This window comes from Amblyraja radiata, chromosome 25 (genome assembly GCF_010909765.2).
Source record: "Amblyraja radiata isolate CabotCenter1 chromosome 25, sAmbRad1.1.pri, whole genome shotgun sequence".
Lineage (NCBI taxonomy): Eukaryota > Metazoa > Chordata > Chondrichthyes > Rajiformes > Rajidae > Amblyraja > Amblyraja radiata.
Window position 1 is genome coordinate 22,764,584 of NC_045980.1, and position 18,629 is coordinate 22,783,212.

The window sequence follows — 18,629 nt, forward strand, 5'->3', positions numbered from 1 at the left end:
TGTTGGGGGGGGGGGGGGGGGGGGGGGGGCGACAAGCTCAACACCAGGCTTCTAAATCAGGCACTCCACTTGGAGTGTCACGGGAAGGCATTGCCAGGTGAACCAAGGAATAGATTCAAGGTGGGAGGAAAATAACATCCTCCCCAATAAAGGCACAGTGGGTTGGCAGGTCGTGTACTATCCCTCAGCTCCAGCACCCAGTTTGATCCTGGTCTCCAGCACCGTCTCTGGGGTTGACCACAAGTGTCTTTCTACGTCCCAAAGATGTGCAGGTTTGCCACGCTGTAATCTATGCTCACAAATTCAATAGTGTAGGTAGCTGATAGGGGAATTGATGGGATGTTGTTACTGTAGTTGGGAATATGCCTCCATCAAATCTGCATCTGCCTTTGGTGACATTTACGGCTGAGTTTGAAGTTTCAAAGATATAACATGGAAATGGGCCCTTTGGCCCACCGAGTTCACGCCGACCATCGATCACCCGTTCACACTAGGTTGATGTTATCCCACTTTCACATCCACTTCCTCCCTGCACACTGGGGGAAATTTACAGAAGCCAATTAACCTACAAAGCCACTCATCTTTGGGATGTGGGAAGAAACCAGAGCACTGGGATGAAACCCATGCAGTCACAGGGGGAATGTGCAAACTCCACACAGACAGCACCCGATGTCGGGATCGCACCCGGCTCTCTGGCACCATGAGGTAGCGCCTCTACCAGCTGTGCCACTGTGCTGCCTGAGTGTGGTCCTTCCTCAGTCATATTCTGTGAATGTTTCCTGATGGTCTTGTTAATCATTTTGAAAGCGACACTATCTGTTTTCCTGTTGTACCCTGGAGCATTTTGTGAACTTTGCTCGTATTTAATGTTCATAACATCCAGCCTGATGTTGCAGACTGGGTTCAGAAATGGGAGCATCAGCCTCGGGAGATTCATGAGCTACAGTGTATTGGAATGTATTTTATTTAGTCAAAACTGGCTGCTTGTAAAAAAAAATTTTTTTTAATCCACTGAAGTCCAGGGAGGAGAGGGAATAGGTTTAAGAATGGTTGAGGTGAATAATTCAAGTTTGTATCATCCTGCCTGATGTTCAGCAAAGACAAGAATGGCAAACCTGATGCATCTCTACAGGACTTTGGTTGGACTATATTTGGAGGATTGCGTGCAGTTCTGGTCGCCCCATTACAGGCGAGATGTGAAGGTTTTGGAGGGGGGATAAAGGAGGTTTACCAGAATGATGCCCGGCTACAAGGAAAAATTGGATAGACTTGGATTGTTTTCTCTGGAATGTCGGAGGTTGAAGGGAGACTTGATAGAAGTATATAAGATTCTGTGAGGCAGAGAACGGGGTAGACAGTCGGAACCATATTTCCCAAGGTGGGAATGTCCAACTCGCAAGGGCATAACTATAAAGTGAGAGGGGGAAAGTTCAATGGAGATTACAGTGTAATTTTTTTTTATCACAGTGTGATGGGGGCCTTGAACATATTGACAGGTGTGGTAACGGAGGCAGATACGATCGTGGAAGTGCACGGAATAGAGGGATATGGATCATGTTCAGGTGGATGAGATCAGTTTAACGACCATGTGTAGCACTAACATTGCGGGTCGAAGGGCCCGTTCCTGTGTCTATAGTGTATTGAGGATATCTTTGTCCACTTGATGTAGACGTTGCCAAGTGATTAATGCCCTGAATAGCTCTTTTAAAACTAAGGTTCTGTAGGGCCTTTCAGTAGGTTGGTGGGCAGTGTGGAGTATAAGGACTAGTTAATCTGCTGCAGCTTTTGTATATGGCCACCACTAAGTGTTGCACATTTTCTGTTGGTCTGAGAAATGGCAAGTCAGCGCAGTCTGGTGAAGGTGCAGCAGTGATGAGGATGTCTGGGGTTTGAGCGGCCACTTCACACTAGTTGTTTATGACTATTCACTGTCTTGCCAGGTGACTTCTGAAATCCACTATTTGTAACAATGTCAGAGAGGGCTTGTAATCGTGTACAGGATGTCCTTTATTGAAAGGACATTACTGACGCTGTGGGATTTTGCACTGATCTACCAATACCATGCATATTTTTACAGAATTTTGTTTAAAACGGATTTGTTGACCTTGCTGCCTTATAGCACCAAACACCCAGGTTTGATCCTGACTACAGGTGCTGTCTGTACGGAGTTTGTACATTCTCCCTGTGACCGCATGGGTTTTCTCTCGGTGCTTTGATTTTCTCCCACGATCCAAAGACTTTTACGGAAATATATATCTGCACCCCATACGTTTCTCTGTTCTACCATAGTGCCTAGGCCCCTCCCATGTGCAAGTTCTGCACTGGTTTGTCTTACCAAAATGCAACACCTCGCACTTATCTGCATTTATTGGAGAACCTGCACATCCAGCAATGCATTTCTTGGTTTCACCAGGCTTTGCTCACCTCTACTGTATACATCAGTTCTTCCATGAAGGTGTCTGGACACTGAGGTACTCTGGACACTAAGGCAGTGGTTCTACTGAGAACAGGCCTGGCACCTACAGCTTCACAGTGCTGGGGATTAATGCTGAGGCTACCTGGAGCTCCTGTACTCATCACTCTTGAAGATTCTTGGAGTTGATGAGCACAGGATCAGACCTGGCTATGAGAATATCCTGGCACTCTTGATAAGAGACTTCACTAGATGCTGTGGAACTTTCACATGGTGATGAATAAATGAAGTCCGATTGGGTGACGTGGGGCTATTGGATGGGGGCAGGGGGATCAAAGGGATGGAATGATCCAGTAGTTGATGTGATCTGTGAATGTACCACGTGCGGCCGTCTATTTTGAAATGAGTTAATGTTATGATAAATTTCTCTTTGCCACAAAGCTACTGGATCTGTGGATGTAGTTAAAGGACATAAATTGTATCTCTTCTCCCACCAGCTGCCTGATTAATTCTGAGCACAAGGACGTGCGTTATTGTGAGATGGGAAGTGAATGAATCTCTGATTAAACTGTCAGGTTCAGCAATGGGACAAATCCATCATCAGGCTGTGTCTGAAACTGCCGAGCAGTGAACTATAGATGGTGTCATTTGGTTCCCCACGGCTCTGTACTTGTGACTGTATCGAGCACGCTGCACTCCTGTATATTTACTCAGTTTGCTACTTGCTATTATCATGCAGATTCATATTTTGTGAAACTTCATTCCTTAAAATAGTGAAACCTTTAAGATTCCCCATGATGAGCCCCTGAATATGTCACGATTCCAGCTGGATTCTGGCAGAGGGCAACAGTAGTCCAGTATAAACATCAACGTTTTCTGCCCTACCCTTCTCTCCCTGGGATAGTGTGCTGCTGGAGTGAAACTTGATGGAGGCAGAGTGTGAATATACATCGGATGAAGTGTGAAAAGCTGTAAAATGCAGAACTCTAGGAATTGCCCAGCTGCTGTTTCAGTGCGAATGGAGATAGAAAAAGGCAGCCAGTTTCATTGATGAGTGACCTGGCTGGTTCTGATTCAGAGAAATCCAGTTACCTTAAGAGAGTGGTGAATCAATAATGTGCCCAGATGAGGTACTGTTCTCTAACTTGTATCGGGCCTTGTTATCACAAGCCAGGAGGCCACAGACTGACTGGTTGAACTGTAATGAAGATTTAAAGTGTTAGGCAACTAAAGATCAGGGTCGCTTCTGTGGAATAATGCAGATGTTCAGCAAATCAGTTTTTGCTTTGTTTCTTCCTTGTAAAATAAATTACATGAAATGCAGCTTAAAACAAAGTTGTTTTCTATATTTCCCAGTTTTGTTGAAGGTGCTTTGACTGGAAATGTTTTCTCTTTGATCATCACCTGATCTACTGAGTGTTTCCAGCATTTTTTAATTTGTTATTTCCACATTTGCAGTTTTTGTATGAATATTTGGGTATTGTGGGAGCTCTTTTAGGCAGAAGATAACTTGTTTGGACATTGCTAATCTGATAAAATGCACATGCAGTGTATTAAACTGCACTGAATTATAGAGAATGAAGACACTAGAAATAGCAAGTGCTGGAATCCTGAGCAAAAAGCTGCTGGTAGAACTTAGCGAGTAGAAATTCACACTTCTCATTTTCCTTGCACATTCATGGTCTCTCGCTCATTGGCTATGTCTTACAGTTCATTGTTCCTACTACCCACCATCAATATCATGGGAGTAATAAATGACCAGAAACGAAGCTAATACACTGCATAAATATTGTGGTGTATCTATTGACTGTATCTATGACTAACATTAAGGTTGGTTGTCTTGTGGCAAATGACTCACTTCCTCATTCCCTGTCAAGGTCTTTCCAATATTTACAAGACAAAAGTTAGGAGCATGTTGGAGTAATCTCCATTTAATTGAATAAGTGCGATTGCAACAAAACTCAAACCTCAGAACCAACTGAGAGAACACTTGATAGACAGCCCGCCTCCCTAACTTGTCACTCCATTCATCAGCAGTGCATAAAGTGTTCCCTCTACACTTGCACCGCAATTTCTCAACTAGGCTATGCAGCCATTCACGTAAATGGCTCACACATACCTTCTCGAACAATTAGTGATGGATAATGACTGTTGGTCACGCCCTTTGCTCGGAGCCAAATGAAAACACAAAAGTTCGTAGGTAGCCTCCTTTTTCAGAAAATGAAATATTTGTGTGATTGCAGTTAGATCTGTTGACTGTAAAGGAGATTAGAAACTAACTTGTTAAATGTAAACTAAATGTCAGGAGCATGTTTTGTGGAGGCAACTGTTTTGTGGAGGCAAGTGGGGGTGGATTTCCTTTATTGCTTTGTCTATGCTGGGCTAATTGCACACTTTATCCACATTGCTCACTCAGAGTCTGGGTATTGATTTTCCAGCTCCTGTTCGTTGCAGTCCAAATCCTTTTACATGTAACAGTTCAAAGATGTAAATCCATCATTAAATACAAAGAGAAAATGTTGAAATGGACAATTAACTCTTCGGCTTCCAAAAGAGAAAATGGCCAGTGAATGTTTTGGAGAAATTGTGCATAAATCTTTTTATTTACTTTTGTTTTGGGATCTGGGCCTTACTGTCAAAGTCAATGTTTATTCCCTTCCCCGATTGCCAGACCATTTCATCTGCCATTTAGGGATGGCACACATTGTGTTTGCTGTCTCATTTAGACCAGACACAAAGTACTGACGTGACTAATGGGGTCAGGCAGCATTTCTGAAGGACATGGATAGGTAACGTTTCTGGACAAGACCCTTCTCCAGTCTGAAGAAGGGTCCCAACCCGAAACGTCACCTATCCATGTTCTCCAGAGAAGCTGCCTGACCCGCAAGTTACTCCACCACTTTTTTTGTGTAAATCTGCATCTGCAGTTCCCTGTGTCTACAAATAGATGAGACTGAATAAGCGCAGCAGATTTCCTTGAAGGACATTGAATCCAATGATTCACGATTTTGTGGTTTTATGGTCATCTTGACTGATTATTTACTGCCAATTATTTACTATCCAATTCCGCTGCTGCTGAGATGGGGCTTGAACTCTGATCTCTCAATGGCTTGTCCAGGGTTGTACATTATTGTCATTTAATTCAACATCTTCCACCATTGTACTCCAGTCCACGAGTAGTTGCTTTTACATTTTGTCGGTCTCGAATGAAGAATTTGCATTGAATAAGCTGTTCATTGGACAAAGGACAGTAAAGGAATAGGCCCTTCAGCCCACAATGTGTCTGCTGACAATGATGCCAAATAAATCTAACATCACCTCTGTCTGCATTCCCTGCCTATTCATGAGCCAGTCTAAGTGCTTCTTAAATGCTACTATCGTATCTGCTTCTCTCACCACCCCTGGCAGCGTGTTTCAGGCACCAACTACCCTCCAGTTTAAAATGAGAAGAATTGCCTTGTACAATTTTAAACTTCCCCTCTCACCTTAATGCTATGCCCTCTGGTATGTGTCATTTCCAGCCTGGGGGAAATGTTGACTATCTACCCTATCCATATCTCATAACGTCAGATGCTTGTAGCAGGTCTCTCGTCAGCCTCCACGAACTCCAAAGAAAAGAATCCAAGTTTATCCAACCTCTCTTGATAGTTAATACCTTCTAATCCAGGTAGCATCCTCATAAACCACTTCTGCACTCTCCAAAAGCTATAAGTGACCAGAACTGCACACAATACTCCAAAGGTGGCTTAATAAAGGTTTTGGGAACACTTGTGTAATGTGGCTTCCAATTTTTCTATCCAGTGCCCTGGCCAATGTAGGCGAGCATTTTGCATACCTCCTTTGCTATCCTATCCACTTGTGTTGCCACTTTCTTGGAGCTATGGGCTTGCACTCTAAAATCTCCCTGTACATCAATGCTGCAAAGGATCCTACTGTTTTCTTTAAACTATCCTCTTGCATTTGACCTCCCAAAGTGCAACACCTCTCATGTCCAGGTTAAATTCCATCTTCCATTTCTCTGCCCATATTTCCCGCTGATCTTTGTGTTGTCTGCAAAGTTACTATTCAATCCATATCATGGTTAAGGTGACTTAAAACGACCAAATTATTATAAAAATTCCACTGGTTCATTCTAGGTCTTTGTGTGTGGATTCCTGCCTTTCCTCCAACACTGTCACTGTCACACGCCAGTGTGATTTCTATAGAAATGGTCATAGGATTGGAGAGGGTGCAGAGGGCATTCACCAGAATGCTGCATGCTTGGAGCATTTTGGTTATGAGGAGAGGCTGGAGAGGCTAAGTGTGTTGTCCCTGGAGTAGAGGTGGCTGCGACAGGATATGATTGTTATTTTAAATGATGGGCCAAACATGGGCAAATCGATTTAGATTTTACTCAAACAGTCCCATGATCTTTGCACAGGGAGGACGTACTGATTTCCTGTTTCTGCGCATTATCCATGATTCTCCTACTTGAGGCTGTTAAACTGGTGCATTCCATGGATGGATTTGAACAGTTGCTGTGGCAGCTGTTCACTTCTGTTTCTATGTGATGTTTGAACGCATATCAAAGGTTATATTATGGAAGTTTCCTTTTCTGACTCACAGGGTTCAGGTTCTGCCACTCTGAGAAGAAGCACTGGGTCACAGTGGATTTGTGCAGCTATTTGGGCAACTGTTAGTGAAATCATGAGAGAGAGAGAGAGAGTGCCAATCTTTCAGAAGGATAGACTGTGACTGTTTCTGAGTAAGTCAAGAATGTACAAGAGGCTGTAACTTAGATAGAGGCAGTCTGCAAATCCAGAGTAGCAACACAATTGCCCCGTACAAGCAAAGAGGCAGAGTGTTGCTCAGCAGGATCTGGAACGAGCAGCTACATCAGGTTCTCTATAGCATCGAACTTCAGCTTACCTCTTGATGGACCAGACCTCTGCTAGTAAACCTGACCCCTGAGGGATCTGACACTTCCCTTGGGTGTGTTTCTGGGAGTGGCACTAACTCCTGAGCCAGATGGTTTGGAATGCTGCTGGGTCTGGTGCACTGACAAGTTGTCTTCTACAGGCTATTTGAGTGCACCTGTCAGACTTTCCTGGAGACTGTTGAGAACTCCTGAGAAGGATACGGAGGTGAACGGGCATCTGTGAGACTCTCGTAAGTCAAACATACCTGGCATAAGTAAAAGTGGAGATAGACACAAAATGCTGGAATAGCTGAACAGGGCAGGCAGCATCTCTGGAGAGAAGGAATGGGTGACGTTAACCCATTCCTCCCCAGAGATGCAGCCTGTCCCGCTGAGTTACTCCAGCATTTTGTGTCTATCTTTGGTTTAACCCAACATCTGCAGTTCCTTCCTGCACATAAGTAAAAGTGGAATATGTCAGTTGCCCTGCTTATAAAGATTGTAAAGGCCAGGGAGATATAAACTTGAATTGAATTGAATACATTTTATTAGCCAAGTATGTATATATACAAGGAATTTGCCTTGGTGCTTTGCTCGCAAGTAACAACACGATATACAGTAGACAATTAAAAATACAAATTATCATTTAAACATGTGACGGAATGCCTGAAGTAAACCAGGAATTCTGGAAATGTTCAGCATCAAAGACAAGCAAAGTAGAATTAACTTTTTGGACTTTCATTGGCTTGAAACCTGGTTCTCCTCACATCTTTTGTTTAATGTTTCCGTCCTGCCCTCTCTTATTCCCTCCTCACTTCTCTCCCTCTCTCCCCGCAGCTTGCAAAGAAGTACAACATGGTAGTAGTCTCTCCAATCTTGGAGCGGGATGAGTCTCATGGCGACACATTGTGGAACACTGCAGTGGTGATTTCCAATACCGGCAAGATTCTTGGCAAGACCAGGAAGAACCACATTCCCAGGGTTGGAGATTTTAATGAGGTGAGAGCAGAGTTAAGTGTTAAATGTTTCAATGTGTAAAGTATGACGACTGCAGCAGCTGTTTTCTGGGGGATGTATTTCTGGTCTCTTTAGCTAGTAGGTGGCAGCATTCATGTAACTAATGAGATTGTGCTGTCCAGTTACCCTGAGGCTAAAGGGCCTGTCCCACTTGCGTGTTCTAGGCACGCAAATTACGCGACCTCGTGGTCGCGTTGAGCGGAGACGGTCGAGCGAAGGTCGGGCGCGATTACATGCGTACGCACAGGCGTCTGGAGCACGTGACGTCATTTGAAGATGCGGCCTGGAGTAACTCAGCGGGACCGGCAGCATCTCTGGAGAGAAGGAATGGGTGATGTTTCGTGTCGAGACTCTTCTTCAGTTTGAAAAGAAGGGTCTTGACCCGAAACGTCACCCATTGCTTCTCTCCAGAGATGCTGCCGGTCCCGCTGAGTTACTCCTGCATTTTGTGTCTATCTTCAATTTTCTTGGCCTCGCTCTGGGAGTAGAAGTGGGGGCGGATCCGGACCGCAACGGCCATGAGCGCCAGGCCGAGTTCGGCAATCGTTTGCCTGCGTCTGCTGCTGTTGGAGGTGAGACGTTGCGTCGCGCCAGAGTCTTGGGCCTGTCCCACTTTGGCCTTCAGTTCCGCGACAGCCCATTGGCGCGCAAAGATTTCGTTCACTGCAAGAATTTCGGAGCCCCGCGCGATGTCGGGACAGGCCCCGCACAACTCCATACCCCTCCGCGCTTCTAAGTGGGACCGGCCCCGCGTGGCCATACGGTGCCCGTACCCCTCAAGCGACCACGAGGTCGCGTAATTTGCGAGCCAAGGACGCGTAAGTGGGACAGGCCCTTTAGACACCCCCTTCAATGCTGAGCTGAGCTAACTGAGGAAGAGAGCTCCTGCTCAGTGTTGCAAGGACTTGCTATGATGATAGTGAGCTACTGATATAATCTCTGTCCTAACGAAGGGACCTTGCTCATGGTTGTTGTCCACTGATTACATCAGCAGACTAGGGCTATGGGTCTATTTATTATTGTCAACCATGCAGTGAAAACTTTGATTTGCATGCTATCCAGGCAGATTATACCATATGTGACTATAATCAAGCCATACACAAATACAATACATAGTACAAAGAGAAAAATAGAGTGCAGCACCGTATTAAATCTACAGAGATGGTACAGATAATCTAAAAGTGCAAGGGGTGCAAAAAGATAGGTTAGCAGATCTCCTATTTTAGCTTCTAATAAGTCAGTTCAGTAGTCTGATAACGGCAGGGATGAAGCTGCCCCTAAACTGAAATCTGGGTTTTATATGGCACTTTTCATGTTCCCTGAGAGGACCTCTCCATGTGTTCAGTTGCAAGAAACACAGCAACAATCTGCCTCTTCAACGGTCCTATCTACCACCGCATTACCCAACTTTTCCGTTGATCTTTGTTCTTCTGTGTCTTTTGGCAACCTTCTTTGCTGTGATTCACCAGGTTGCAAATTTACGAATCAGACCACCTACATTTTAATCCAAGTATTCACATATTACAAACAACAAACGCTCACCACCGATCTCTGCCATACAAAGTCAAAGTCAATTTCATTCGTCACTTGTTTATACATCACGTTTTATTTTTCCACCCCTCAACTGTTATCCTCTTGCTATTGAGGGAGTGCAGCGTAGGTTTACAATGTTAATTCCCGGGATGGCGGGACTGTCGTATGCTGAGAGAATGGAGCGGCTGGGTTTGTATACTCTGGAGTTTAGAAGGATGAGAGAGAATCTTATTGAAACATATAAGATTATTAAAGGTTTGGACACGCTAGAGGCAGGAAACATGTTCCCGATGTAGGGGGAGCCCAGAACAAGGGGCCACAGTTTAAGAATAAGGGGTAAGCCATTCAGAACGGGTCGAGGAAACACTTTTTCACACAGAGAGTTGTGAGTCTGTGAAATTCTCTGCCTCAGATGGAGGCCGGTTCTCTGGATACTTTCAAGAGAGCTAGATAGGGCTCTTAAAAATAGATATGGGGATATGGGGTGAAGGCAGGAACGGGGTACTGATTTGGACAATCAGCCATGATCACATTGAACGGTGGTGCTGGCTCAAAGGGCCGAATGGCCTACTCCTGCACATATTGTCTATTGTTTCCTGTAACCAAGCTAATTTTGGATCCAGTTTGTCAGCACACTTCAGATCCCTTGTGGCTTTATCTTCTGGACCATCTTAACATGCTGTATCTTGTAAAAATCCTACCAGTCTATGTAAACTACATTGACTGTGGTTCCTTCATTGATATTCTTCATTACCTCCCCAAAAAATAGTCAACACAAAATCCTAACCAGTCCTTGCCTTTCCAAGTGAACATAAATCCTGTTGTAGGAAATGTGGTTTGTGGATTTTGGAAAATAGATTAAGGACTTGGATTGCATAGAACAGTTCTGGACGGGAACAGATCCGTCAGCCAAACATGATGCCAAGCTAAACTAATTTCCATTGTCTACATGTAATTCATTCCATGCATATCCTCGTGCCTAGCTAATGCCAGCAATTCTCCTGTTATTGTTGTGCTAAGTGACCACCTAATTCATTGAATTTTCTACATGGTATCAGTGTTACATCTGCAGTTGTCTGTACCTGGTTTGTCTCCTTCTTCATAGTTAGCCTGTTTCCAATCTATGGATGGATCTCAGTAAATCCTGATAATAAATAGCAGTGCCTCCAAAATCTCCTCAATGGATTCTTATAACAACACAAAAGAGTTCCAAATCAATATGGAATGCAAATATCCTTCAAACTCTCTCTCTCTCCATATTTCTGAAGAGTCAGTGATTTAAGGCATTATGTAGGAGGAATTTCACTATGGAGAGGATATGTTGTTCTCCTCCACCTCCCTTTGCATTGTCTGAAGGGAAACTTGTTCAGTGTGGTTATTGTGCAGAGATCTCTCACTGTCCTCTTCAAGTTGGTGTTAAATATCAGAGCTTTAAGGCCTGCATGACTGGGGTAATGGCGCTGGGTTTGAAAGTAGGGGTGAGGTTCCCACACTTGGGAATGAGGCAGAAACCTCAACAAGGTCCTGTATCATTGTACCAAGACATCTTTGCTTCTGAACTCCAAATCCAATCCTCTTGCAGTGAAAACCACCATATTCTGTTTTGCTTTGAACTGTTTATTGTACATGTATGTTTGTTTTTAGTGACTGGAATACAAGGACATGCAAATCTAGGTAGGCATCAGCATTTCCCAGACTTTATAACACAAAATAACACACAATTTATTTAGTTTTTCCCACTGATTATTTCACATTTATCTAAGACTGCATTTGCCAAATACTTAAGACAGACACAAAATGTTAGAGTAACTCAGCAGGACATCTCTGGAGAGATGCTGACTGTCCCACTGTGTCCCACGCATTTTGTGTCTATCTTCGGTTTAAACCAGCATCTGCAGTTCCTTCAATAGACAATAGGTGCAGGAGTAGGCCATTCGGCCCTTCGAGCCAGCACCGCCACTCAACGTGATCATGGCTGATCATCCCCAATCAGTACCACGTTCCTGTCTTCTCCCCATATCCCCTGAGATCCCCTGATATCTTTAAGATCCCTATTTAGCTCTCTCTTGAAAGTATCCAGAGAACCGGCCTCCACCGCCCTCTGAGGCAGAGAATTCCACAGACTCACAACTCTCTGTGTGAAAAAGTGTTTCCTCATTTCTGTTCTAAATGACTTGCCCCTTATTCTTAAACTGTGGCCCCTGGTTCTGGACTCCCCCAACATCGGGAACATGTTTCCTACCTCTAGCGTGTCCAAACCCTTAATAATCGTATGTTTCAATAAGATTCCCTCTCATCCTTCTAAACTCCAGAGTATTCAAGCCCAGCCGCTCCATTCTCTCAGCATATGACAGTCCCGCCACCCCGGGAAATTTACAACTTCCTACAACTCTGCGAAATACTTGCCAACTCAAACTGTCTGTTGTCTTGAAGCCTTTTGTCACACTCCCCAAAACACACTCAATGTCACCCAGATCTGAGTTGTAAGGAAATATTAAAACTCTTCCATTCTACATCATTATGAATAGCTGAGGCCTAGTTGGCCGATGACTTGCTATCTGTCCCAAGAAAACATTTTCTGAGGATTTTGGGAGTGCAAACTATGTTGATATCTATCATTTTTCACCATTAGCAGACAAATTACAGTAAAATGAATACTGACCGAGTCCAGGGCAAAGCATTTATCACAGCCATTATATACAACTGTCATTAAACGTAGTGAAGCCTAAAGATGCAACAGGAACTGTCAGTTTTAAGAGCTCTGCTATTGCAGTTTATTAACACTGAGAACTGGAAGGCTGCCTAATGTGTTTTATTTATAGAATGCACATCTTTTGTATAAGTCATTAAGGACCAGTCCAGATGCGTGCACTAGACATTAAGTGAGGTAGGAAAGGATAACAAGACAATAGTGTTAGATTCTGAATCTGAGTGAGAAATAGCCCATACGCCTCTGTAAATATAATGTATTATTCATTATTTTTGGAGTATAATGTGCAGCTTAACCTGGAGTATTGTGTGCAGTTTTGGTCCCCTAATTTGAGGAAGGACATTCTTGCTATTGAGGGAGTGCAGCGTAGGTTTACAAGGTTAATTCCCAGGATGGCGGAACTGTCATATGCTGAGAGAATGGAACAACTGGGCTTGTACACTCTGGAGTTTAGAAGGATGAGAGGTGATCTCATTGAAACATATAAGATTGTTAAGGGCTTGGACACGCTAGAGGCAGGAAACATGTTCCCGATGTTGGGGGAGTCCAGAACCAGGGGCCACAGTTTAAGAATAAGGAGTAAGCCATTTAGAACGGAGACGAGGAAACACTTTTTCTCACAGAGAGTGGTGAGTCTGTGGAATTCTCTGCCTCGGAGGGCGATGGAGGCAGGTTCTCTGGATGCTTTCAAGAGAGAGCTAGATAGGGCTCTTAAAAATAGCGGAGTCAGGGGATTTGGGGGAGAAGGCAGGAACGGGGTACTGATTGGGGATGATCAGCCATGATCACATTGAATGGCGGTGCTGGCTCGAAGGGCCAAATGGCCTACTCCTGCACCTATTGTCTATTGTCTATTATACTATACCTTGTTTCAGACATTAAATGTGCTCTAGCTTGATAAGTTTGCATCAATATTTTCTCATGCATATTTTCTATTAGACTTTGTATAATTTCCCCTTGGTTATTGATAATTCTACCCAAAATTGTGCTTCAGTCAATAATATGCTAATATACATAAATGGCTCCTTTTGAACAACAGTTTGCCCCAAACCTTGAGCAATACTCTGTGCCTGATATGATCACCATCTTAGTTCAGAGTGGAGAATTGCAGGGTTTCTGGTGCACAACCAGTGTAAAATCCATCCTATGATCTGATTGTAGGACACCCTACTCCATGGTTAAAGTCACCCAATGCTCTGGGATCATCTGTGCAGTCCTTTCTCTCTGACCAGCCTTGTCCTCTGGTCTTGCCCCTTTCCTTCTTGTTTTCATAACTGCTAAAAGCTTTGTTACTGATACCGAGCTGGACACTGCTGCTCCACCGGAGCATCCGTTGTGGAGCCATTCTATGGACCAGCAGGCCCTGCTGTGAAGGGGCTTGTGCTGCAAGGACTCTAGCTCTCTGTGAGGAGAGAGTGGTGCCTGCCAGATTCCTTCCCAATATTCCAATAAGGTTTATGAGATCCCGAGTATTGACAGATGCGAAGGGCATACTGGATCAGCCCCAGCATTCGGTCCTGTATAGTAAAATAATCGGGCAACATTTAGTCTTCACCATGGAGTACCCACTGTGCCAGCGCCTGCCCGTCCACATCTCTCTGTGCCACCCACATGTGCAGGAGTGGGTGGATTTCGGACCCTTGGGGAAATAAGCCTGTAATTAGATGGACACAAAATGCTGGAGTAACTCAGCGTGACAGGCAGCATCTCAGGAGAGAAGGAATGGGTGACGTTTCGAGTCGAGACCTTTCTTCAGACTGTACATACCAGGGCACGTGGGTGTAACAGTAGATGAGAAGAGACTCTGCCAGCTGTTGACACTATTTGAGTTAATAGATTTGTCATTAAGCGAGTGTTTAGTTTGACAGCTAAAAGCCTGTCATTTAGCAGCATAACAAATGTTAACTCGGAATAATGGAAAGATACAGCATTGAAACAGCACTTCGCCCTCTGAGTTCATGTCAACCAACAACCACCCATTTACTCTAATCCTACAATCCTGTTTTATTCTCCGCAAACTCCCATCAGCTATTCTCCCCACCCCCCCAGATTGTAACACTCACCTGACACAGACGGTTGTGGAGTCCAAGTCAATGGATATTTTGAAGGTGAAGATTGACAGATTCTTGATTAGTAAGGGTGTCGGGTTATGGGGTGAAGGCAGGAGAATGGGGTTGAGAGGGAAAAATAGATCAGCCATGATTGAATAGTGGAGTAGACTTGATGGGCCGAATGGCTTCATTCTGCTCCTAGAACGTATGAATTATAGATTAGGGGCAGAGTGGCTGATTAACCGACCTACCTGCACATCTTTGGGATGAAGGAAGAGACCAGAGGAGCTGGAGGAAACCTGCTCAATTACAGTGAGAAGGTGCAACTCCACAGACACATACACACACACACACACACACACACACACACACACACACACACACACACACTCACACTCACACTCACACTCACACTCACACTCACACTCACGCACCCACACCCGCACACAAACAGACACCCCCACACACACACACACACACACACACACACACACACACACACACACACTCTTTAACTTGGGTCACGGGAACTGAGGCAGAGGCTCTACTGTCTACACCACTGTACCACCCACATCTTTGCCAGGAGTTATTCTGTAGTCTTCGTTGGTAGCTGCTCAGGGAAAACATCAAACCATTTGGACAATTTCTCCCATGATGCTTCTCCCTTCAGGGAGCGACTGTATTTGTGGTAACCATTGTTCACACACAGCCCACCATACCCTGTCTGAACTGTGTGCCAATTACCATGGATAAGCCAATGGTCTAAACTACAGCTGTGGTCTAATGCTGTATTGTGAGCGGGCCAGGCAGCACCTCTGGAGAGAAGGAATAGGTGACGTTTCGGGTCAAGACCCTTCTTCAGACTCTGAAGAAGGGTCTCGACCTGAAATGTCATCCATTCCTTCTCCAGAGATGCTGCCTGTCCCGCTGAGTTACTCCAGCATTTTGTGTCTACCTTCAATTCAAACCAGGATCTGCAGTTCTTTCCTACACTGTATTGTGAGCTGTGTCTTTCCAAACCATCCTACCAATGATAACTAAAATGATTCACTTTGCTTTGAAAAGAATTGGCATGTATTTTGTGAAATTAAAATGTTGGATAAATAGACTACGATTGACCTTGTACGTGGGATCAAGCTTCCTGCTTCCAAACTCTCTCCAAAGAAAGCTAATCATTTCATGTATTAGATTTTCTCTCCAAGAAATACCGGCTGCAAGATGTCTTGGAGAAGCATCTGGAACTCTTGCACAATCACCATGTCCATGAGACTTTTGAAACTTGAAGACATTAAAACCAGTTTTCTGGACATTGAATTTTCTGTACTGAACTTTAAAATTGGCTTGATCGGTCTGATGAAGGGTTTCGGCCCGAAATGTTGCCTGTTTCCTCCACTCCATAGATACTGCTGCACCCGCTGCTTCACCCGCTGAGCTTCTCCAGCATTTTTGTCTACCTTTAAAATTGGCTTGTTATGCTTTGATTTATGTTGAGAAGTTGTTAACTCTATGAAACAAACTAATCCTTCTGTGTGAAATCCTCTGGATGAGTGTGAAGGACAGTGCTACCACTGCACAAGATAACTGCTTGACAACTGTAGATCTGCAGGAAGTGATTTTGATGCTTTTATCTCTATAGTGGACTATTAATTTGCAAAATGGGTATCAGAATTTTGCTAAAAGCCTAGGGTGGGAGGGGAACTATATAGTTTGTGAATCCATAACTTGTTAAACATCCTGTATGATTCTCCAAAAATGTGACTTTATTTCCACAATCAAATTTACATTCAGCCCATGTGTGTGACCAGCCTGACCCCATCTCCCTGCACAGCATCTATACCTTGTAGGTCACAACTCTTCGGGTCCAGCCCCCGGAACAGTCACCCTCATTACGAAAGGGCTGTGTTTCCTGAAATCCTGTTATACAAAATCTCGTTATGTATAAACACACAATAACCACACATGCAACCATATATATACAATTAAATAAAGACGCATTTATTTACAAGGCATGGCTAAATAACTTGGGAAAGGAGACTCCAGGACATGTTTCACTGCAAGGACTTTTTCATACGTGGCTTAATAATGAGGTATAACTATTTTTTTAAAGCATTCATGGGTTCTGTCTCAACCACCCTTTTTCAGATCGTGACTTCCAGATCTCTGTAACTTTAACTTTTGCCCTCTCCTCGCTCATATTCTTTACTAATTATGTCAAATGTCTGCTCGTGGCTTTGACTGCTCAGTCGAAGGAACTATGTCCTTCATATTTGCTTTAATCGAGGCCCATCATAATTTGAAACTTTTCAACCTCCTCTGATCCAAATAAAACAATCCCAGCCCATCTAATCTTTCGTCATAACTACTAATTTTCCCTTTTATTAAATCTCTTCGACAGCCTCTTCCATCCAATTGCATCTTCCCTGTAATGTGGTGACCAGAACTGTATGACTGTGTGCAATGCTCATGCTGTGTGACTAATGTTTTATACAGATCAAGCATGGTCTGCCTGCCCTTCCTTTCTCTCCCTTGTCTACTGAAGGAAAATATCCTATGTTCCATGCCATATCCTCGCATTTATTGTATCCTTCCTCCCTTATGCTTCACCTCACCAACTGCTTTACTTCACTCTTCTCTGGATTAAATTCTAGTTGCCATTTTCCTTTTGCCCAATTGACCAAACTCTATATCTTGCTATCGTTTCATACCTGCCTCCTTTCTTGCTAAATTAATTGGCATTTCCATCAGCTGCAAACTTTTTTCTTCTCGCCTACATTTAGGTTAAAATCATTAGTAAAAACTATGCAAAGCACCTCCAGCATTCTCTTATCTTCAGATTTGCAGCATCAGCAGTTTTCTGCTTTTTATTATTTTTGATTGCCCCCCCGTTTAATATAAATGCAGGTTTCTGTTGTCCCCTATAATTTGTGTCATGAATTTTCCTATGCCCAAAGTAAAAATAACCAGCCGGTAACTAAAAAGCAAGATACTGTAGGAATCTGAAAACAAAGCAAGTCCTGGAGGTAGTCAGTGGTCAGGCAGCTCCTGTAGCGATGAATAGGAGTGTTATGCTGGCCTGTACTGCAGGGGTTCAGGAGTAAGGAAGTATGGTGAGCTCTATGCGTAGTTTTAGTCTCTGTATTTGAGAAGGATGTTTTGCAGATTCACTGCCCAGTATCCTCAACGATATCCCAGTTTCTAGTGCTGCCATCAATGCCCTGTGCCACCCAGTGGATCTTGATGGAGTCTACTGGGGCAGTGCCGTCTCCTGCATATCCACCCCCACTCTGTGTTTGGTTAAACTCGGTGCAACGTGGATCCTCCCCTGCCATCCTGCTCGGCCCCAGGGAGAAAGGTAACACGTTTTTGTTACTTTAAATTGATTTTCACTGGATAACAGTCTCTGACTGCTAGCGAGTACAGTGTGCCATAGTTGGCCAAATGCCAGTGTTGTGTTTCCAAACTCCAGTGTGGCACAGAGTGGTGGATCCTGAACTGTGGATACTTTAATCAGCAATAAGCAGGGGCTGGAACAGCCAAGTAATTAATGTTGGGGCGAAAGGCAGCTGTAGGAACAGGTCCAGTGCTTTCCCTCACTCTCGTAAACTCACAGAGCTCTGTTTCAACAAAAATCATAACTTTTAAAACATGTGAATAAAGAATTATTTTGAGTATAAATAAAAATGGATAATGCTGGATATGCTCAAATTAAAAGGTCCCTGACCTGTGATGTGAACTCTTGCTCTCTCGCAGCAGAAGCCTAGTGACCTTGTGAGGATGTTCATCATTTTGTCTTTAATTTCCATTTTGCTATTGGATGAAAGGACATTTTCCTGTAAATAAACACAACTAGAAATCTAATAAGCAAAGCAAAAGTCGGAAATAACCTGGTGGGCCAGTCAGAAGTCTTCCCATTTATTCTTGCTGATCCAAAACAACAGTGGTTCCAGAGTGTTTATTTGTCATGTGCATAGGATGTAAACCGGAACAACAAAATTCGTAGTTATTGCA

At 43.9% G+C, this 18,629-nt stretch overlaps 1 protein-coding gene across 1 annotated transcript in view; it reads left to right on the forward strand.

Moving 5' to 3' along the window:
- upb1 (beta-ureidopropionase 1) overlaps positions 1–18,629 on the forward strand; it is a 51,516-nt gene that overhangs the window by 14,544 nt on the left and 18,343 nt on the right. Inside the window, exon 5 of the mRNA XM_033043424.1 lies at positions 8,148–8,309. Coding sequence (XP_032899315.1) covers positions 8,148–8,309 — 162 coding nt within the window. The remainder of the gene's footprint in view (positions 1–8,147; positions 8,310–18,629) is intronic.